Raw genomic sequence first — 24,730 nt, forward strand, 5'->3', positions numbered from 1 at the left:
ATACCCATCATTATCTTCTGTATCTTTATTCCACCAGAGCGTTTCGGGCCTGCGGCTAACAGACACGTTTCTGAAGAGGACCTATGAGTATGATGATATCGCGCAGGTCTGTGTAGTGTCTTCAGCCATCCAGGTTGAAAGTTGATTCATGAAGAGATTTATGGAACTTTTTAGACCATTATCTCCAGATTCCCAAAGTGAGTGGACCCACACATATAAAGGGTATCTCCCACTCGAAAAGTTATCTCCTGTCCACAGGATAGGGAGATAAGAAGCTAAGGCTACTTTCACACTGCTGTTGCGCCCTGTCCAGAACAACCGTTAAGCTATCTGGACAGGGCACAATGGTGTGCAATAACGGGTACCCGATGGATCCCATTATAGTCAATGGGGTCCGTCGAGTGGCCGTTGTTTAGTAGCGGGAGAAAAAGACGGCACTTGCAGTATTTTTTCTCCCTGGGTTCCCTGGCGGCCGTCACACTGCCGTGTCATAACGGCTTTGTGATAGTAGCCTAACCGGGTCATAAAAATGGAGGCCAGTTATGTTCTGTGGATTGGGGATAACTTTTGGATTTAGCAATACCCCTTTAAAGCAGATTGTGTCTTTCCAAATGACCTGACACGAAGCACATTGTATGGTTTTGCATTTTCCACAGCCAGTGCAATTGTTATTTTATAAATGGTGTATTGTGTTTTAACACACACTGTATTTTTATCTCATGTTCTAAAAAATAAAGTGTAAATATGCAATTATTTATTTTATAGAACTGATCTACCCAAAAACAAAAATTATAAAACTGAAGAGAAACTGTCAGAAGATTTATGCTTCCCCAGAGACAGCATGAAACACTCCCATAGACTTGCATTGAGGGGTGTGGTATGATGTCACAAGGGGCGTGGTTGACCCACGCAGCGAGCACATCACGTTTAGAACTAAATGTTCCAAACACTGGCCAGTGGAGTTCCCCTTTAATTGACTGATCTCTTCCTGTTTGCATAGAGGGGTAGACCTGTCAATCAAACTGAGCTGTACAGGGAGGAGCCAGAGTAGAAACACCCAGCAGACACTTCTCCCAGTGCAGACACTCTTTTTAAACCAGTTTTTACACAGTGGTGGCGTTCTTTGCATTGAGAAGCCTAATGGAATTTCATGCTTTCCGTGATTAAAGGGGTACTCCGGTGGGAAACGAGGATTATTATTATTATAATATATATATATAATATATATATATTTTTTTTATCAACTGGTGCCAGAAAGTTATTTGTAAATTACGTCATTTAAAAAAATCTTAATCCTTCAAGTACTTATTTGCGGATGTATACTACAGAGGAAATTCTTTTCTTTTTGGATTTCTTTTCTGTCTGTCCACAGTGCTCTCTGCTGACATCTCTGTCCATGTCAGGAACTGTCCAGAGCAGGAGAAAATCCCCATAGCAAACTTATGCTTCTCTGGACAGCTCCTAAAATGGAAGGTGTCAGCAGAGAGCACTGTGGTCAGACAGAAAAGAAATTAAAAAAAGAAATGAATTCAGCAGCTAATAAGGATTAAGATTTTTTTAATAGAAGTAATTTACAAATCTGTTTAACTTTTTGGCACCAGTTGATTGGGAAAAAAAAATCCACCTGAGTATCCCTTTTAAGGCAACACAAATCTGTTGACAGGTTCCATTTATTGGTTGGTATAAAATAGTTTAATTCCATTTTCCTGTACCAGGTATTTTATTTCTGTTTTTTTTTGGGTGGGGGGGGGGGGGGGGGGGGAGTTTGATATTTTTATGCTGTATAGTTACATTTATTGTAGACTTGTAAAATTTAATTCAGCAGGCTGGTAGGGTTTTCTTTTCTTTTTAATAAATTTCAGTAAGGGGTTGTGAAGGATAAGTGAACACGACTTACTTTTCTACATATAGCACCTCTCTTGTCCATGGATGGAAAGTGTCTGGTAATGCAGCTTATTCCTCCTCAATTAAATAAGGCTGGTCTGCTATGATACACTGCATGAAGATTAAGGAAAAACCCCGAACCCCTGTAATTTGTAAAATTGTGTGTGTACTCTGTTCATGAAATTTCCCTAAACAGGCCTCTGTCGTATCACATCACCTGTCATACCAGTATCACATTAACCATTTGGTTTCCATTTCTTGGTAAGTTATTGGTTATTGCAATATTTTAGCTGCAGTTTCACATATTTAAATTCACACATTTGATTTTTGTATAGCAATGTTGCCTGTTGCGGACCATGTATTGTATCACTGTTGGGGCAATATCTTATACTTCCACAATGTACTTAAGAATATGTAAGTATGTAATTTTATTTGTAAATAAAGGATTAACATAATAGAATGTCGAATAAGTTATTGTGTATCTAAATTTAGTCTTTGTTTACACCGGCCTGACAATGGATATGAATGCACCTGATATAGGTGCAAATAGGTAAGTTATACATTCCCATAACGTTCACACACTACGTAAGCTCCTGGTGATGTACCCATGGCATATGCTAACGTTGTATTAATTGGGGGTGGGGGGGACTTACTGGGTTTTCTATTTTATATCCATAGCATGTGACATAAATGTCTGATAGGTGGAGTCCCACTTTTATTGATCCCCACTTGTAAAGGAGAATGATGGTTCCCAATTTCCATCCTGCAAGATGTTGTAGCTGCATACAGGTGAACACTAAACACAGAGGTGGCTGTGCTACTGTATACCTCTCCCATAAAGTGGAAAAGACCATTTGAAAAAGGACCTATCCTACCTCCTGACATGTATGGTTTAATAAATATTCCCCAGGACATAAAAATGCTGGAGCATCTCTTTTTAGAACTAAGTAAATAAATGAATAGACATCTGGGTGTTACCATCCCCCTTGTTGATGGGTTTTATCCTTATCAGATCTGACACTTGTCTTGGTATTCTTGGTTTCTAGAACATACCAAAACACCGACAACTTTTCTTTGAATGATACAAAACGGGGCTTGTGTGAAGGGGGCATGGAAACCCCCGCACACACCAAATTTACTACCATTTACAGCTGCTAGCAGCCAAAATAGTAAAAAAATGTGAGCGTAGGTTAGAGATTGCCACATGATGATAAATCCAGTGCGGTCGTACACTGGTAGGAGTTAACTTAAGACCAATGTTTTTTTTAAAATGCTTGCTTTGCACTTTCTTTGCTGTGAAAGTTTGGTGCTGATTCTGCACATTAAAATCTGGAGCAAACACAGTAAGTAGGTATACGTCAAACAGTTTAGATGGTTTTTAACACTGGCCAGTACAAGGCTGCATCATCAGTGTATTGCAAAACCTTATATTCATACGTGTGGTTTTTTTAATCCCTTGGTTTTTGTGAAGTGGTCCTTCAAAATTTCACTATAGCTGCTAGTATAGGAAGTATAAGGTTTTCTCTGACTTGTCCCCTGTTTCCACTATTACGACCTCAAGTGTTGTGATATTAACACCTTACCCAAGGGGTACTCCGCCCCTAGACATCTTATCCGCTATCCAGCATCTGGACCACCGCAATCTCCCTGCTGCACCCGGCATTCATTTAGAGCATCGGGTGCAGCACCGGAGGCTCGTGACGTCACGGCCACACCCCCTCAATGCAAGTCTGGGAGCGGGCGTAACTACCGTCACGCCCCTCCCATAGACTTGCATTGAGCGGGAGTGGCCGTGAAATCATGAGTGGGGCGTGACCTTGATATCACGAGCTTCCACCTCTCATCGCCAGTCATCCGGCACGGAGCAAAGTTTTGCTCTGTGCACCCGATGTCTGGGGTGCCGGATCCGAGATCGTGGGGTCCTGCCTCTGGGGATAGGATGTCTAGGAGTGGAGTAACCCTTTAAGGATGCAGGGATTTTTCATTTTTGTACTTTTGCTTTTTCCTCCTCACCTTCTAATAGCCATAACGCTTTCAATTTTCTACCTACAGATCCATATAAGATCTTATTTTTTTGCGCCACGAATTGTACTTTATTTAACCATAGATTTTGCGGTTATTACAAAGAATTGTGGGTCAAAATAAAAATAAAAAAAACACAATTTTGCAAACTTTGGGGGCTTCTGTTTCTACGCAGTGCACGTTTTGGTAAAATTGACATGTTCTCTTTATTCTGTAGGTCCATATGATTAGAGTGGTACAAAATGTATAAATGTTTTGTTTTATTTTTCTACTTTAAAAAAAATTTTTGTACTAAAATTGCCGTAGTATGCCTAAAATGGTCCTCTTCTGCCCCATATAGTGCAAGCATTTTTTGGTAGTGATCTGTAGTTTATATCCGTACCCTTTTTGTTTGGATGGGACTTTTTCTTATATGAAATGACCAAAAATTTGCAATTCGGGACATTTCTGAACACTACGACACATGTTGTTTTTTATTTTGGTTTACATTATTTGGAAAATGTGAAAAAGGGGTTGATTAAAACTTTTTTCCCTTTTATTTTATTTTTTAAATTTTTTTTTTTTTTTTGAGACCCCAGGATTTCACCATGATGGTCCCAATCAGCAACCAGCAAGCTAAATTTAGGATGTTTAGATGCCACCATCAACTTTGGTGGCATTTAAAAGGTTAATATTGGACATCAGCGATCTCCTGTCTGAGCATGCTTCATAGAATGGAGCAAAAGAAAAAAAAAATTACAATGGGTTAACATAGAAATGTTCTAATCATCCCCCCCCTTTTTTCCCTTTACTAAAACAATTGCATTACACTTATCTATAGAAATATGAATAAAATACGATTCAAACAACATCAGTACTTTATTATATAATAATTAACTTGGCACAAATTGAAAAAAGTAAAATAAAATAAAATTTTTACTTAAACAAGATGGTAAAGAGATCCGACATAAACATTATATAGGGGGAGATTTATTAAAACCTGTGCAAAAGAAAAGTTGCCCAGTTGCTCATAGCAACCAATCAGATCACTTCTTTCATTTTACAGAGGCCTTGTTAAAAATGAAAGAAGCGAGCTGATTGGTTGCTATGAGCAACTGGGCAACTTTTCCTCTGGACAGGTTTTGATAAATTTCCCCCGTATAAATTTATATAGGGTCCATGTTGCTTCTTATCTAAGATAAGGCTGGGTTCACACCTGCGTTGCTAAACACCATGCTAAAAAAAAAAAAAAAAAAAAAAATCTGTGCGCCCTGGTGGGTGTCATTGGTATTCTGCCTACGACTGCCCATTTTATCGAGTACTGAAGCCAAACAATAGCATTAATAACGCAGATGTGAACACGGCCGTATTTGTGAACAATCTGTAGGATAATAACAGTTACATTTTCAATGCCATAAATTACACCAATATATTTAAGACTATTCAACGTGAGGTAATGAAAAAGTTTAATATAACAAATCCATCTCCGCATTTAGTAACACACAGAACTTATTACCATGGCCACTGTTTGATGTTCATATATAAATCACATTGATGTTAATTTAAATTTTTTTTTTATTTTTTTTTTTTTTTTCCCAGTCCGATTGTTATGCAGATTGCTGGATTACATCTTTTAGGGGAGCTTCGCCTTTAAGTATTGCTAAGAGTTTCACCAGTGAAGAACTCCATTCCCTCTGGAGGAATACTGTGTTCACGCAATTCCCTTTCAATGACGTTGACCACCTATTATCTCATACGTGTGACAGCATAAACCTTTGGCTGTCCGAGCATGCTGGGAGCTGTAGTTTTGCAACAGCTGGAGGCACCCTGGTTGGGAAACACTGACATACACAGTGCAGCAATAAAGACTCAACCTACAAGACTTTAGATTTGTGCCTACCGCATACCAAACATCACTATAAACTTAAAATGTTGGGTTACACCTTTAACATTCATTCGCGATCTACATAACGGCCCAAATGTATCATTCTGGCAGAATCCAAAACTGTCTGGTTTCACAACCCAGCTTTAATTTTACCAGAACTCATTAAGATATGAAAGCTGAGCTGTGATTGGTTGTAATGGACAGATTTGGTTTTAGATAGATTGAGAATTCTGGGAGATTTTTTATTTATTAGTTTTTGGCAAACCAGACAGGCCAGAATGAGCCAAAGGTCCTTTTTAAATACTACAATTCTTTCTGACTAGAGGGAAGGTAGTCCTGAATTAGGACAGCTAGCATTGGGTTCAATAGGAACTGTTTACCTCAGTCTTCAGTAAACTCCTGTTAGTAGAGGTTCCAGACACCTAGAATTTAGCAATATATTCTATTGCTGTTTAAAGGGTTACTCCGTCCCTATAACTGGAAACCCTGCATTTCCTCCTGGGCTAACCTCTGGCACCTTCTTAGGTCGCCTCGGGCACGCTCCCTTACGGTTTGCTCATGTTGTCTCCCCCCACAGCTCTCAAATCTTCTGAAGCACTAGGTGGCAATGTGACTTCTCAAGGTGGTGACTCCTATACATATCTTCAACTCCAGCATTATTATGCTTCTATTAAGCATACTTCGCACTTGCATAGGGAGTTGACCACCTTCGAGAGGTTATGTCTCTCGCCCCCTGTTCCTCCTCACTCAATCGGAATCATGTATCGCATTCTGCTATCTCCTCACACATCCGATCTGCCTCCGTTTTGTGCTGCATGGGAACACGAACTAGGTAATTCTTTCACTGCCACCCAATGGTCGAAATGCTTCCGGCTCACACATATATCAATTATAGCTACCAAAGCCCAAGAAACTAATTATAAAATTCTATCCCGGTGGTATCGCGTCCCAGTACAGCTACATCGCTGGTACCCGTCTGTCCCGGAATATTGCTGGCGCTGCGGGGGATCGATGGGTACCATGTCACATATTGGGTGGAGCTGCCCCTCGCTATCTTCCTTTTGGTCCTCTGTTCTACGGACCATCCGTGAGGTTACAGGGATTTCCGTCCCTGACACCCCAGAGGCGACCCTCCTGTTTCAAATTCCCGTGTCCTCCACTTCATATCGCAAGTCTCTCTTGAGTCACATGTTGCAGGCAGCACGCATGGTCATCCCTCACAAGTGGCGCTCTGTGATACCTCCTTCTGTCGGTGAGTGGTTGGAGGAAATAGCTCTTACACAACGTATGGAGGAATTGCTTGCTTTGATGCCTGCGGAGCACGACCGATACACCAAAACCTGGTTTGATTGGTTGACATTTCAATCCTTTCCTAGTTTCCGAGGTTTGCTTACCCCTGGAGATTTGCCAGTTCCTTAGGTTCCTCCTCACCCTTTTTCTAGAGTCCTTCCCCCCCCCCCCACACCTCCTACTCCATTGGAATCTTCCCTTATGTGTCCGTCTTACGCACGTTTGTCGGTTTTGTCGTCCCCCCATTTGTTTTTTTTTGTGTACTCTTTATTTGTTTTCTGCCCAGTGCCCAAGGCTTTTCTTCACCCTTCTGTTTCTCGTCTTCTCTCTACCTTTCTCCCCTATCCCCCCTTTTCTCTTCTCCCCTTCTTTTCTTTTTAAGCCTACTACATTAGTAATTCTCTATATTGCAACATACGCACTTTGGTTGAATTACCTGCTCTTTTATACCACGATGTTATTGCATTGGGAATTGCATTCCCTCATGTTTTGTTCTTTTTAAGAATCTGACACTTAAAGGGTACCATCAATAGGTCAGAGATAGGTAGAAACATTATTATTCTCCTGCTTTACTGGCTCCTACCTAATGTACTATTGTAACGTCTCACATGTTCATTGTACTATGCTGTGGGTTGTTTTATGAAAAATAAAAAACCTTTAAATATAAAGGGGTAGTCCGGTGGAAAACTTTTTTTTTTAATCAACTGGTGCCAGAAAGTTAAACAGATTTGTAAATTACTGTTAAAAAATCTTAATCCTTCCAGTACTTATTAGCTGCTGAGTACTACAGAGGAAATTATTTTCTTTTTGAAACACAGAGCTCTCTGCTGATTCACGAGCACAGTGCTCTCTGCTGACATCTCTGTCCATTTTAGGAACTGTCTAGAGCAGCATATGTTTGCTATGGGGATTTTCTCCTTCTCTGGACAGTTCCTAAAATGGACAGAGATGTCCGCAGAGAGCACTGTGGTCATGATGTCAGCAGAGAGCTCTGTGCTCCAAAAAGAAAATAATTTCCTCTGTAGTATTCAGCAGCTAATAAGTACTGGAAGGATTAAGATTTTTTAATAGAAGTCATTTGCAAATCTGTTTAACTTTTTGGCACCAGTTGATAAAAAAAAAAAAAAAAAATAAATAAAGTTTTCCACCAGAATACCCCTTTAACCCCTTTCCGCAGAATGTCATATATAAACGCTGGGTTGTGCAGTGCGTTCGCGCATCCCGGCGTTTATAAATGAAATTCAGTTAACCCGGCGATGCGCAGCATCGCACGGGTTAACTGGCAGAAGTCCCGCTGTTTCCAGCAGGGGACAACGTCTGCTTCACCCCCAGGACCATCCATTGATGGTCCTGGTCAGCGATCACTGTGATTGGTCCCTGTGGACCAATCACAGTGATCTGGGGTGAAAGTTCAGATCCCCCGCACTGCCCGCCCCTGGAAGTCGGGCAGAACGGGGGACGATGGCTGCGGGGGCTCGCGGCATAGGTGGGGGAACACGTGGGGACCGGCAGCCTTACCAGATCCAGCGGCGGGACCGAGGAGCAGCGCGGGACCGGCCACGTGGACGAGCAGCGACTGGACCGGCAGGTGAGTATATGGTCCTCAGAGGCAGCAGTGAAGATCTTCACTGCTGCTTCTAGGAGTCTGAAAACTACAACTCCCAGCATGCCTAGACAGCCTTTGGCTGTCTGGGCATGCTGGGAGTTGTAGTTTTGCAACATCTGGAGGGCCCCCGTTTGGAGACCATTGTATAATGGTCTCCAATCTGTGCTCTTCCAGCTGTTGCAAAACTACAACTCCCAGCATGCACTGACTGTCCAGGCATGCTGGGAGTTTTAGTTCAGCAACATCTGGCCCTTTAGATGTTGCCGAACTACAACTCCCAGCATGCCCTTCAGCTGTCTGGGCATGCTGGGAGTTGTAGTTTTGCAACAACTGGAGACACACTGGTTGGGAAACATTGTTTCTAACTCATTGTTTCCTAACCTGTGTGCCTCCAGCTGTTGCAAAACTATAACTCCCAGCATGCACTAACAGACCATGCATGCTGGGAGTTGTAGTTTTGCAACAGCTGGAGGGCCCCAGTTTGGAGACCATTGTATAATGGTCTCCAATCTGTGCTCTTCCAGCTGTTGCAAAACTACAACTCCCAGTATGCATTGACTGTCCAGGCATGCTGGGAGTTTTAGTTCAGCAACATCTGGCCCTTCAGATGTTGCCGAACTACAACTCCCAGCATGCCCTTCAGCTGTCTGGGCATGCTGGGAGTTGTAGTTTTGCAACAACTGGAGACACACTGGTTGGGAAACATTGTCTGTTTCTAACTCAGTGTTTCCTAACCTGTGTGCCTCCAGCTGTATAACTCCCAGCATGCACTAACAGACCATGCATGCTGGGAGTTGTGGTTTTGCAACAGCTGGTGCACAACCCCCCCCCCCTGTGAATGTACAGGGTACATTCACATGGGCGAGGCTTTTACAGTGGGTTTCTCGCATCTTGAGATGCAGCAAATTTGGCGCCGGGAAACTCGCTGTAATCCCCCGCCCATGTGACTGTACCCTAAAAACACTACACTACACTACACTAACACAAAATAAAATAAAAAGTTAAAAACACTACATATACACATACCCCTACACAGCCCCCCTCCCCCAATAAGAACGTCCGGTACACCACTGTTTCCAAAGCAGAGCCTCCAGCTGTTGAAAAACAACAACTCCCAGTATTGCCGGACAGCCGTTGACTGTCCACGCATGCTGGGAGTTTTGCAACAGCTGGAGGCACCCTGTTTGGGAATCACTGGCGTAGAATACCCCTATGTCCACCCCTATGCAAATCCCTAATTTAGGCCTCAAATGCACATGGCGCTCTCACTTTGGAGCCCTGTCGTATTTCAAGGCAACAGTTTAGGGCGACATCTGGGGTATCGCCGTACTCGGGAGAAATTGAGTTACAAGGTTTGGGGGGCTTTTTCTTTAACCCTTCATGAAAAGGAAATGTTGGGTCTACACCAGAATGTTAGTGTAAAAAAATTAAATTTTTTACACTAACATGCTGATGTTGCCCTATACTTTACATTTTCACAAGAGGTAAAAGGGAAAAAAGCCCCCCAAAATTTATAACGCAATTTCTCCCAACTACAGAGATACCCCATATGTGAGCGCAAAGTGCTCTGGGGGCGCACAACAAGGCCCAGAAGGGAGAGCGCACCATGTACATTTGAGGTGATTTGCTACAGCGGTTTTGACAAACGCAAAAAAAAAAAAAAACCCACATGTGACCCCATTTCGGAAACGACACCCCTCACGGAATGTAATGAGGGGTGCAGTGAGAATTTACCCCCCACAGGTGTCTGACGGATCTTTGGAACAGTGGTCCGTGAAAATGAAAACTTGTACAGCCCACTGTTCCAAAGATCTGTCAGACACCAGTGGGGGGCAAATGCTCACTGTACCCCTTGTTACGTTCCTCAAGGGGTCTCGTTTCCAAAATGGTATGCCATGTGTTTTTTTTTTTGCTGTTCTGGCACCAGAGGGGCTTCCTAAATGCGATATGCCCCCCGAGCAAAATTTGCTCTCAAAAAGCCAAATATGACTCCTCTTCTGAGCATTGTAGTTCGCCCATAGTGCACTTCAGGTCAACTTATGGGATACCTCCATACTCAGAAGAGAAGGGGTTACAAATATTGGGGGGTATTTCCTGCTATTAACCCTTGGAAATATTTGAAATTTGGGGGGAAACACACATTTTAGTGAAAAAAAATTATTATTTTTTTACATATGCAAAAGTCGTGAAACACCTGTGGGGTATTAAGGCTCACTTTATTCCTTGTTATGTTCCTCAAGGGGTCTAGTTTCCAAATGGTATGCCATGTGAGGGTTTTTTGCTGTTCTGGCACCATAGGGGCTTCCTAAATGCAACATACCCCCCAAAAACCATTTCAGAAAAACGTACTCTCCAAAATTCCCTTATCACTCTTTCCCTTCTGAGCCCTCTACTACGCCCGCCGAACACTTTACATAGACATATGAGGTATGTACTTACTCGAGAGAAATTGGGCTACAAATATAAGTATACATTTTCTCCTTTTACCCCTTGTAAAAATTCAAAAATTGGGTCTACAAGAACATGCGAGTGTAAAAAATGAAGATTGTGAATTTTCTCCTTCACTTTGCTTCTATTCCTGTGAAACACCTAAAGAGTTAAAATGATGACTGAATGTCATTTTGAATACTTTGGGGGGTGCAGTTTTTATAATGGGGTCTTTTGTGGGGTATTTCTAATATGAAGACCCTTCAAATCCACTTCAAACCTGAACTGGTCCCTGAAAAATAGTGAGTTTGAAAATTTTGTGAAAAATTGGAAAATTGCTGCTGAACTTTGAAGCCCTCTGGTGTCTTCCAAAAGTAAAAACTCGTCACTTTTATGATGCAGACATAAAGTAGACATAATGTATATGTGAATAAAAATTTTTTTGATTTGTAATATACATTTTCCTTACAAGCAGAGAGCTTCAAAGTTAGAAAAATGCAAAATTTTCAAATTTTTCATCAAATTTTAGGATTTTTCACAAGGAAAGGATGCAAGTTACCACAAAAATTTACCACCATGTTAAAGTAGAATATGTCACGAAAAAACAATCTCGGAATCAGAATGATAACTAAAAGCATTCCAGAGTTATTAATGTTTAAAGTGACAGTGGTCAGATGTGCAAAAAACGCTCTGGTCCTTAAGGCCAAAATGGGCTTGGTCCTGAAGGGGTTAAAGGGAGTTGTGTATAAACCTATATTATCAGCACAGAATTTTGGACTTATTTGCATTTTATAAAATTACATTTAGCTCTTTAATAACCCTTCACTCTCCTTTTGCATTTAAGAATATTAAGTGCTCACCTCTAGTCTACATTTGTTTTCTAAGGCCCCTTGCACACTACGGAATATCTGCCTGGAGAAAATCCAGGCAAATATAGTGTGTGCAGCGGGCTCTGCCGTAACGAACAGGCGTTATGACTGCGCAGACATCTTCATTGACAGCAATGCAATTCCTTCTTTTGGCAGAGTCGTGGAAATTCTGCTGTGTACTATGCTGTGTTAAAGACAATGGGAGTCTACTACACCGGAATCTCCGCCCAAAATTTTTATGGATGGAAATTCTGTAGTGTGTATGGGCTCTAAAGGATTATAGTTTTACCACCCTTGAGCACCATTGATAGCACCAGTAACACCTTCAGCACCATACAGCACCAGAGATACTAGGTTTTGATTTCTCAGAAATAATAATCCCCTAAATCCCTCTGGGTAAAAGCATGTCATATAGTCCAGGTGCAAAGTCACCAGAGTATAATAGTGTTTATTGAACACCAACAAATTTAGGAATCGTCCTGATTTGTTATATTTGTACTTCTACTTATTAGAGATTAGATTTTAATTCTGGGTCCAGGATATACCATGATGGACCTGTAGTATATCTGATCTGATCATTGGTATGTTTTTTTAAAAATGTTTGCTTAGGCCTGTAGCATTTTTTTTTTTAAAACTCTGTAGCCCTGATTATCTGCTCTTCCACTCTGTGATTACTCTGGGGCATATCTTCATAATGGGGGACCTACCTGCCTACTGTGGGGAATACACCTACTAAATGAGGGTCCTACTATCCTACCCACACTGTGTGTTTGCACATGTATATTGAAGGATGAGGCTGGGTGTGGCTGGGGATGTGGGCTCTAGCCCAGGTCTTTTGGAGATCTAGTAATGCCCCCTCACTATGCGTCTGGCCTACTTAAAGGAGAACTGCAGCCATTAAACACTTGTCCCCTATCCTGCTGATAGGGGTTAAGTGTCTGATTGTGGGGGTTCCGACTGCTGGGACCCCAGTGATCTCCTTTACGGGGAACTGGCATTGCCCTGGCTCTGCACGGCTAATGCTTGTGTCGTCAACCTCACTAAAAGGTCAACAGACACCCCTCCATTCAGCTCCATGGGAGAGGCCGGGATGCATGAACGCCTCCGCCTCTCCCATAGAGATACACGGAGGGGAATTGTCGTTTGCGGTGTCATGCGGCTGATGCACCTCCTGCACGGGGAGAGCTGCTGCCCCGTACAGATGATCGCGGGAGATCCCAGTGGTTGCACCTGGTTTATAATTATTACATCTGAGCATGCTCAGAAGAGGTGACATCAGCAGACTCCTTCAGTGCTGAGGGACTACTACTACTCCCATCATGGAACAGACTTGTTTCCATGATGGGAGTAGTAATTCCCTGGCTGTGGGAGTCATCAGACAGCTGGGGAGGCTACATTAGTGTTTGTACTACTACCCCCATCGTGGAACAATCTGTTTCATGATGGGGGTTGTAGTACAGGGGCTGAGGGATTGATCGCACCGGGTTTCACTTCTGAGACCCGAAGCGATCAGAAGTTATTAAGCAGGAGAGCGGGCGTCATGGTCCGCAACCCTGCGATGTATCGTGTGTTTTAACTTTAATTTTTAAATCCTGAGTGGCCGGTACTGGGGAGCCATTCAGGGCTCCCAGCAGGAGATTTAAAAATGAACATTGTGAGTAGCAGGGGGACATATGTATATTAAAAGCGCTGTGGGGGGGGGGGCAGACTTATAGCCTATATATCTAGCCCCCAAGCGCATTTATAATATGACCCCCGCCAGCGCATATATCTGCTGTCTACTGGCCCTATGCGCTGCTGATAGATATACTTTTCATTCATAGCGCTGCGGTGGCATATGTTTATAGATGCGCTAGGGGGGCAGACATATAGCGTTATCTGCCCCCCCCTCCCCCACAGTGCTTCTATATACATATGCCGTCGCCGCAGCGCTATGTAGGAAAAATATTTCTATCAGTAGCACATAGTGCCAACAGCCGGACGGCCGAAATACTTTTCATTCATAGCGATGCAGTGGCATATTATGACAAATGCGCTGCGGGGGAGTATATATATATATATATATATATATATGCGCTGGCGGGGGGGTATATATATATAAATGCGCTGCGGGGGGGTCATATCTTTATTAATGCGCTGCAGGGGGCATATTAGAATATAGGTTAGAATATAGGTTATGTGTCTTTTCCCCCCCCCCTGCAGCGCTATATATCTTGCCCCCCACATCGCTTTTAATATACATATGACCCCCCGCTGCCACTCACAATGTTCATTTTTAAATCTCCCGCTGAGAGCCCTGAATGGCTCCTCGGTGCCGGCCATTCAGGGCTCCCCATAGGGATTTAAAAATGAAAGTTAACACACGATACATCACAGGGTTGTGGACCATGCCGCCCGCTCCACTGTTTAATAACTTCTGATCGCATTTGGTCTCAGAAGTGAGACCTGGTGCGATAAGTCCCTCAGCCCCTGTACTACAACCCTCATCATAGAACAGACTCTGTTCCATGATGAGGGTAGTAGTACAAACACTAATGTAGCCTCCCCAGCTGTCTGCAGACTCCCACAGTCAGGGAATTACTACTCCCATCATGGAAACAAGTCTGTTCCATGGTGGGAGTAGTAGTAGTCCCGGCTGTGGGAGTCTGTAGGCAGAGGTGTTAGAACGGCCATACGTAAGGAATGTTATAACGGGTCTTAACGGATGATTATTTTTTCAGCTGTTAGCACCTGTTATTTCTTCCATTATTATACATCCGTTTTTACAGAAAACGGATGTTTAATAACGGATGAATGCTCATAGTGTGAAAGTAGCCTAAGTATGACCTTTTAGATGGGTAAAAGTGAAAATACCATATAATCTTGCCTACAGGACTGATGGTGCAGCCTAACAGGTGGAGACTAAAGCACCAGAGAATTTGTGCCTACAGACTCTTGACCTGAGGACTGGGGAAGTGTCTCCTACTAGATAGATGGAGGCTAAAGCACCATTGTCACGATCACACCCTATCGGTCCAGCTAAGACGCTAGAGAGAGTGTGATGGTGCAAGGGTTAAAGCCGCCAGACCTCTGGGTATCCACTACTAGTCCCAGCAAGTCACCAAATTAACCCTTAGATAAACATGTTTTACCAGAGCCTCCTTCAGAAAGGTGAGCTCATATATTTAGAGATCAAAGACCAGAGCTGATTAATTAAACATTTAATCTGATAAAAGGTATCACAGTGCTGACTATATAAAAATACAGAAACAAATGACATACAGGTACAAAAATATATAGAAGAGTTTTGCAAGGCAAGTTCAGAAAACAAAAGTGAAGTTCTTACAGCATGATGATAAAGCAGTCCATGAGAGAGCTGTTCTTAGGATGGTCTTGTCAGCTTGTGGCTCAGCTTTTAACAACCTGAGTCTAGCATTGTTTTAAATATCATATCTGCTTTCTTGGGAGGGAGACCCTATTCCCCCCTCCCCTCTGATCCCACCAGGGGGTCTCCTCTCTTCCTGGCCCCTTATCTGTTTGATTATAGGATGCGACTAGAGTGCATGACTTCAAAAAAGCCTTTGACTTCAAAGGAGATGTAAACACACAGCCAGACCCCCAATAAAATGCAATACACAAAACACAGTCTGAATGACCTCTCACCCATATCTTGGATGATCCATCACACACAGTTATAATTATAATACACATATAGGATTTTAATAATCAGGCCTTGGGCCTGACACCTCCCCCTTAAGATGGGGACAGAGAGATCTTGCCTGCCAGGCTGATAGATCTGTCTCCATTAACCGTCTATTTCTTTTCTTGACACCACAGGCCCTGCATTCTCTGGCAAAGATGGCACTGAAGGGGCATATTTCCTCATTTAGCTGCCTTTTCTTTGCAGCTAAGAGCTGTGGATTGATCTCCACATCCTGAAGGGATCCCTGGCTCTTAGCTTCCTCCACTAGGTATAGTAGGGTATCACTACCCAGCCCTTCCTCTGGTGCACTACATTCACTGAGTACCACCTTCTCAGGGTCATAGTATGCCATATTAATGCTGTCTCTGCCTCTGACCTTTCTCATCAAGGGCAACTACATATGTGGTGGGTTCTAGGCGCTGCAGAATGGGGAAGGGACCCTCCCAGGCAGCCTGCATCTTATTCTGACTGATGAGGTTCAGAACCATTCCCTTCTGTCCCACTTCATAGACCCGGTCCCTTGCATTGTGATCATACCAGTACTTCTTCCTGGACTGTGCTGCTGTGTGGTTGTCATGTACCAGCCCAGTCAGTGCCTGCATCCTGTTGTTATGCCAAGCGCTCCGGGTCCCTGCTCCTCCCCGGAGCGCTCGCAGCGTTCACCTCCGTGCAGCGCCCCGGTCAGATCCGCTGACCGGGAGCGCTGCACTAATGTCACCGGCGGGGATGCGACCCGCGTAGCGGGACGCGCCCGCGGCTCGCATCCCAGTCTCCTCACCTGCCCCGTGGGCCCTGCGGCCCTGCTCCCTAGGGCGCGTGCGTGCCGGCTCTCTGAGATTTAAAGGGCCAGTGCGCCAGGCCCAATCAGTACCTGCACCTGCTCCCTCCTTATAAAACCCACTTCCCCTTCCTGTCATCGCCGGATCTTGTTGCCTAGTGCCCAGTGAAAGCGTTTTCTGTGTTCCCAAGCCTGTGTTCCAGACCTTCTGCTGTTGCCCCTGACTACGACCCTTGCTGCCTGCCCTGACCTTCTGCTATGTCCGACCTTGCTCTTGCCTTGTCCTTCTGTAGCGCGCCTGTCTCAGCTGTCAGCTGGGGTTGAGTCGCTATCGGGTGGAACGACCTGGAGGTTACCTGCCGCTGCGGCGGGCTCTGGTGAAAACCAGTAACCCCTTAGACTCCCCTGGTACGGCCCACGTCATCACCCCACTGACACAGAGGATCCACCACCAGTGTCCTCTCTGCATACCTATCCGGATCCTGACACCTGTCCCTGAATCTCAGAACATACTCCACCACAGAAGTCTCAGGGGATGGTAGCCCCCCTTCCCATTTTTGCCTAACTAAATCTCGGGGTCCCCGCACTTTGTGATCATATAATAATTCAAAGGGCGAGAAACCTGTAGATTCTTGGGGTACCTCCCTGTAAGCAAATAACAGATGGGGTAAATACTTTTCCCAGTCTCTGCCCTCTGATTCTACAAATGTTTTTAGCATTTGTTTCAAGGTGCCATTGTGACCGGACACTCTGTTCAACCAATGTAGAGGGTTGTGATCAGTTATGACAGTAAAATCCCAACCATACAGGTATGGCTGTAATTTTTGCAAATCCTAGACCACAGCTAGACATTCCTTCTCTATGACCGCATAGGCCACTCCCAAATGTCCTGCCAGGGGGGGGGGGGGGGTCTCATGGGCCAACCTCAGCAGCTCTTTCCTGTACTGCCTAGGAACCACTAACTGCCTTTCTCCTGGGCCCCTAGCATGCCTTTGGAAAGGGACTCCCGGTACAAGATATCATTTTCCCAATATACCCGATGCCCCTCTGTGTCAACACCTGTATGTTCAGCTCGTTGTCTCAGCCCTTCAAGGGAAGGGTCACTGCGCAGAGCTTCCCGGAAATTCTCATTTCTCTCTCCCCATCTTGTGGCATCAGGGAGCACATTTCCCCTAGGTGAACTAGCATTTCCTCCTTCCTCTGCTGTGGCTTGCAAGTCACACAGCTTGCCCCTTGTATCACCATCCTCCCTTCCTGTTAAAGCTGCAGCCCTGGCATGCTGCTGACTCGTTACCACTTCCACCATTGGTATGCCTCCCTGGGGTTTACCTTCCTCCCCCTCAGTTCCAGACATAACAATACAGGCATAATACACAGGGCTATCACTCCTTCCCTCCTCCTCCTTAGGCTCACAGGATTGGGATATATCACTCACTGCTGGTCCCTCATCCTTACATGTCACCAGGGGCACACCAACCCCTCCCCCTAGCCCATCTCCACTAGGTATTGGCATTGGCAATGCATTGTCACCACATTTTACAATACACCCCATTCCACTTTTGGAAAACATTACTGGTTCAGGCACAGGTAAACAATTATCAATCCCCTGCACCCCCTCCCAGTTACCACATTTCGCAGTGTCTCCCAAAGTCTCGCACAGTACCTCAGAATGAACAGGGCTCTCTCTTAGCCCTTCCAGTGTGCAGGTAGTGTCCTCTGGAGCATAATGACAGAGCATCTGACCCAAATCATTTCCCAGCAGAACATTAACAGGGATGTCCTCAGATACCCCCACCTCCCGCAAACCTTGACCTGTACCCCAATCCAGGTACACAGGGGCCATGGGCACAGCAGGCCGCACACCTCCAATTCCTTTTAAAGAAATGGTTCTTCCAGGGATGATGTCCTCTGTATCCACCACTTCAGGCAGCACCAAGGTAAATGAGGCTCCAGAATCTCGCAAACCCACTGTCACCCGGTCACCCACAGTTACACTCTGCAGGTTATCCGCTCTTTTTCCCACGGCTCCGGACACCAGAAGAACGGCTGTGTGTCCTCCAGCTACTGGTGGAGAATTCTTTTTGTTGGGGCAAGTGGCAATCAGGTGCCCAATATTGTTGCATCTGTAACATCGGCTGGTGTCTCCCTGACCCAATGTGGCTCCTGTTGCTTTTGGGAATGATGGCAAGAATTTCCCGGCTGACTTGGTGGTGCTTTGTGGTTGTGTTGCTCCCCTCCAGGTACTTGCTCCAGCTTGTGCAGATCCACGCTTTGCTGCTGGTGCCTGGTTGTTGGCAAATTCATCTCCTAGTTCTGCTGCTTCCATGGCTGTCTTGGGCTTGCGGTCCAAAATCCACTCTCTGGCTTCAAAACTCTGTGTTTGGTGAAAATGATCCAGGACCATCAAGTCCTCCAGGGCCTCATAGGTAGTGACTTGTAGGCCCCCAGTCCATTACCTGAATGCAGTCCTTAGCTGACCTGCATGTTGAGTGCAGCTTTCTGTGGCACTTTGTTGCAAAGTCCGAAACTTTTTCCGATAAGCCTCTGGAGTCAGATTAAAACTTTTTAGCAGGGCAGTCACTCTCAGAGGGAAGCGAAGCAAACACATCCAGAGCTTTCCCTCGCAGCCGTGGGGTTAGATATCGTCCCCACTGTTCCTTAGGTAGATGGAACTGCCGGCAAACCTTTTCAAATCCCCCCAGGAACATATCCAGACCACCATCTTTCTCCAACATGGGGAAATGTTCCAAGCAGGGTTTGTGGTCTCCTTGATCCTGCACATCACTCCGTGCGGATGAAGCATCCCCTCTCAGCCTCAGAACCTCCAGTTCATGCCTTCGCTGGGCCTCTCGCTCTGCCGCCTATCTCTCTCTGCGGCTCGTGCCTGGGCCTCAAAATCACAAATCAAAATCACAAAACAAAAATCTAAATCACAAATCAAAATCATAAATCAAAATCACAAAGCAAAATCACAAATCACATATCAAAATCACAAATCAAAAATCACAAATCAAAAGGAAAATCAGAGATCAAAAAATCAAAATCACAAATCACATATCACAAATCACAAATCAAAATCAAAAACTCAAAATCACAAATAAAAAATCAAAATCACAAATCTACATTATAAATCAAAATCAAAGGCTGATCACAAATCAAAATCATTAATCAAAATCACAAATCAAAAATTAAAATCACAAATCACATATCAAAATCACAAATCAAAAATCAAAATCAAAAATCAAAATCACAAATAAAAATCACAAAACAAAATCATAAATCAATAATCAAAATCACAAATCACACATTAAAATCACAAATCAAAAATCAAAATCATAAAACAAAAATCACAAATCAAAATCACAAAACAAAATCACAAATCAAAAATCAAAATCACAATTCAAAAATCAAAATCACAAATTACATATCAAAATCACAAATCAAAATAAAAAACTCAAAATCACAAATCAAATCAAAATCAAAATCATAAATCAAAAATCAAAATCACAAATCAAATCAAAATCATGTATCAAAATCACAAATCAAATCAAAATGATATATCAAAATCACGAATCAAAAAACAAAATCATAAAACAAAAATCAAAATCACAAATTAAAATCACAAATCAAAAATCAAAATCACAAATTAAAATCAAAAACTCAAAATCTAAAATCAAAATCACAAATCACATATCTAAATCACAAATCAAAATCACAAATCAAAAATCAAAATCACAAATCAAAATCTCAAAATCACAAATAAAAGATCAAAATCACGAATCAAAATAAAAAATCACAAATCACACATCAAAAACTCAAAATCACAAATCAAAATCACAAATTAAAAATCAAAATCACAAAACAAAAATCAAAATCATTAAACAAAAATCAAAATCACAAATCAAAAATCTAAATCACAAATCAAAATCATAGGCTGATCTTAAATCAAAATCACAAATTCAAAATCACAAATTCAAAATCACAAATCAAAATCACAAATCAAAATCACAATCACAAATCAAAATCACAAATCAAAATCAAAGGCTGATCACAAATCAAAATCACAAATTCAAAATCACAAATCAAAATCACAAATTCAAAATCACAAATTCAAAATAAAAAATCTAAATCACAATTTAAAAATCAAAATCACAAATTACATATCAAAATCACAAATCTAAATAAAAAACTCAATCACAAATCAAATCAAAATCACAAATCAAAATCACAAATCAAAATCACAAATCAAATTAAAATCATATATCAAAATCACAAATCAAATCAAAATCAAAAATCAAAATCAAAAATCAAAATCACAAATCAAAATCACAAATCAAATCAAAATCATATATCAAAATCACAAATCAAAAAACAAAACCATAAAACAAAAATCAAAATCACAAATCAAAATCACAAATTAAAAATCAAAATCACACTTCAAAATCACAAATCAAAAATCAAAATCACAAATTAAAATCAAAAACTCAAAATCTAAAATCAAAATCACAAATCACATATCAAAATCACAAATCAAAAATCACAAATCTAAGTCAAAAACTCTAAATCACTAATTAAAATTCAAAATCACGAATCAAAATAAAAAATCACAAATCACACATCAAAAACTCAAAATCACTAATCAAAATCACAAATCTAAATTCAAAATCACAAAACAAAAAACAAAATCATTTAACAAAAATCAAAATCAAAAATCACAAATCAAAATCATAGGCTGATCTCAAATCAAAATCACAAATTCAAAATCACAAATCAAAATCACAAATCAAAATCACAAATCACAATCACAAATCAAAATCACAAATCAAAATCAAAGGCTGATCACAAATCAAAATCACAAATAAAAATCACATATCAAAAATCACATATCAAAAATCACAAATCAAAATCACAAATCAAAATCATATGTCAAAATCATGAATTTAAATCAAATTCACAAATCAAAATCAAAAATCAAAATCATAAATCTAAATCATAAATCATAATCAAAGGCTGATCACTAATCAAAATCACAAATCAAAATAAAAAATATAAAATACAAATCTTGGGAGAATAATTTTTCTTAGGAGATGGTTTGCTCCCCAGGGCCCATGCTGGATTGAGTGGCAGAGGGAAGTTCAACAAATGAGAAGATTTGAAGCTATTTACTATCAGGGGAAAAAAGATAGGTCAAGAAGTTGAAAATGAGTGGAAGAAATGGGATGAGGCATCCTAGCTGGTAGTGGATTGGGGGGCAGGGGTGCCGGTGGTATTGTTTGTACTGTAAAAAGTGATTTTTGAAATGTATTATTGTAATTGTAATTTGAAAAAAAAATAAAAAAAATAAAAATGACAAATCACATATCAAAATCACAAATCTATAATCAAATATCAAAATAATAAATCACAAATCAAAATCACAAATCTAAATCACAAATCAAAAATCTAAATCATAAATCAAAAATCTAAATCACAAATCATATAGCAAAATTACAAATCACAAATCAAAATCACAAATCCCAATAAAAAAAATAGCAAAATCATAAATCAAAATCACAAATCAAAAACCTAAATCACAAAACAAAAATCAGAATCATATATCAAAATCACAAATCAAAATTTAAAATTATAAATCAAAATCACAAATCAAAATCAAAGGCTGAACACAAATCAAAATCACAAACCAAAATCATAAATCAAATTCAAAGGCTGAACACAAATCAAAATCACAAAAAAAAAAAAAAAATCAAAATCACAATTCAAAAATCAAAATCACAAATTACATATCAAAATCACAAATCAAAATAAAAAACTCAAAATCACAAATCAAATCAAAATCAAAAATCAAAATCACAAATCAAAAATCAAAATCACAAATCAAAATCACAAATCAAATCAAAATCATATAACAAAATCACTATTCAAATCAAAATTATATATCAAAATCACGAATCAAAAAACAAAATCATAAAACAAAAATCAAAATCACAAATCAAAATCACAAATCAAAAATCAAAATCACAAATAAAAGATTAAAATCACAAATTAAAATCAAAAACTCAAAATATAAAATCAAAATCACAAATCACATATCAAAATCACAAATCAAAATCACAAATCAAAATTAAAAACTCAAAATCACAAATAAAAAAATCTAAATCACGAATCAAAATCAAAAATCACAAATCACACATCAAAAACTCAAAATCACAAATCAAAATCACAAATCAAAAATCAAAATCACAAAACAAAATCACAAAACAAAAATCTAAATCATTAACCCCTTAAGGACCAGGCCATTTTACACCTTAAGGACCGGAGCGTTTTTTGCAATTCTGACTACTGTCACTTTAAACATTAATAACGCTGGAATGCTTTTAGTTATCATTCTGATTCCGAGATTGTTTTTTCGTGACATATTCTACTTTAACTTAGTGGTAAAATTTTATGGTAACTTGCATCCTTTCTTGGTGAAAAATCCCAAAATTTAGCATTTTTCTAACTTTTAAGCTCTCTGCTTGTAAGGAAAATGGATATTCAAAATAAAATATTTTTGGGTTCACATATACAATATGTCTACCTTATAATTGCATCATAAAATTTATGAGTTTTTACTTTTGGAAGACACCAGAGGGCTTCAAAGTTCAGCAGCAATTTGAAAATTTTTCACAAAATTTTCAAACTCGCTATTTTTCATGGACCAGTTCAGGTTTGAAGTGGATTTGAAGGGTCTTCATATTAGAAATACCCCATAAAAGACCCCATTATAAAAACTGCACCCCCCAAAGTATTCAAAATGACATTCAATTAGTGTATTAACCCTTTAGGTGTTTCACAGGAATAGCAGAAAAGTGAGGAAAAAATTCACAATCTTCATTTTTTACACTCGCATGTTCTTGTAGACCCAATTTTTTTATTTTTGCAAGGGGTAAAAAGGAGAAAATTTTTACTTGTATTTGAAACCCAATTTCTCTCGAGTAAGCACATACCTCATATGTCTATGTTAATTGTTCGGCGGGCGCAGTAGAGGGCTCAGAAGGGAAGGAGCGTCAAATGGTTTTTTGGGGACATGTCACCTTTAGGAAGCCCCTATGGTGCCAGGACAGCAAAAAAAACACATGGCATACCATTTTGGAAACTAGACCCCTCAGGGAACGTAACAAGGGGTAAAGTGAACCTTAATACCCCACAGGTGATTCACGACTTTTGCATATGTAAAAAAAAAAAAAAAATGTTTTACCTAAAATGCTTGGTTTCCCAAAAATGTTACATTTTTAAAAAGGATAATAGCAGAAAATACCCCCCAAAATTTGAAGCCCAATTTCTCCCGATTCAGAAAACACCCCATATGGGGGTGAGAAGTGCTCTGCTGGCGCACTACAGGTCTCAGAAGAGAAGGAGTCACATTTGGCTTTTTGAAAGCAAATTTTGCTCTGGGGGCATGCCGCATTTAGGAAGCCCCTATGGTGCCAGAACCGTAAAAAAAAAACACATGGCATACCATTTTGGAAACCAGACCCCTGGGGGAACGTAAAAAGGGGTAAAGTGAACCTTAATACCCTACAGGTGTTTCACGACTTTTGCATATGTAAAAAAAAAAAAATGTTTACCTAAAATGCTTGGTTTCCCCAAATTTTTACATTTTTAAAAAGGGTAATAGCAGAAAATACCCCCCAAAATTTTAAGCCCAATTTCTCCCGATTCAGAAAACACCCCATATGGGGGTGAGAAGTGCTCTGCTGGCGCACTACAGGTCTCAGAAGAGAAGGAGTCACATTTGGCTTTTTGAAAGCAAATTTTGCTCTGGGGGCATGCCGCATTTAGGAAGCCCCTATGGTGCCAGGACAGCAAAAAAAAACACATGGCATACCATTTGGAAAATTAGACCCCTCGGGGAACGTAACAAGGGGTTAAGTGAACCTTTATACCCCACAGGTGATTCACAACTTTTGCATATGTAAAAAAAAAAAAAAAAAAATTTCCCTAAAATGTTGGTTTCCCAAAAATTTTAGATTTTTAAAAAGGGTAATAGCAAAAAATACCCCCATAATTTGTAACACAATTTCTCCCGAGTACGGTGATACCCCATATGTGACCCTAAACTGTTGCCTTGAAATACGACAGGGCTCCAAAGTGAGAGCGCCATGCGCATTTGAGGCCTAAATTAGGGACTTGCATAGGGGTGGACATAGGGGTATTCTACGCCAGTGATTCCCAAATAGGGTGCCTCCAGCTGTTGTAAAAGTCCCAGCATGCCTGGACAGTCAGTGGCTGTCTGGTAATACTGGGAGTAGTTGTTTTGCAACAGCTG

At 41.1% G+C, this 24,730-nt stretch overlaps 1 protein-coding gene across 10 annotated transcripts in view; it reads left to right on the forward strand.

The window, feature by feature from the left end:
• TRAPPC13 (trafficking protein particle complex subunit 13) overlaps positions 1-1,754 on the forward strand; it is a 40,022-nt gene extending 38,268 nt beyond the window's left edge. For all 10 annotated transcript variants that reach the window (XM_056541487.1, XM_056541521.1, XM_056541526.1 and 7 more), the window contains one exon: positions 38-1,754. In XM_056541487.1, coding sequence (XP_056397462.1) covers positions 38-145 — 108 coding nt within the window. In that variant the 3' untranslated portion in view covers positions 146-1,754. The remainder of the gene's footprint in view (positions 1-37) is intronic.
• The last annotated feature ends 22,976 nt before the right edge of the window (positions 1,755-24,730 follow it).

The sequence above is a fragment of the Hyla sarda genome, chromosome 1 (assembly GCF_029499605.1).
Source record: "Hyla sarda isolate aHylSar1 chromosome 1, aHylSar1.hap1, whole genome shotgun sequence".
Lineage (NCBI taxonomy): Eukaryota > Metazoa > Chordata > Amphibia > Anura > Hylidae > Hyla > Hyla sarda.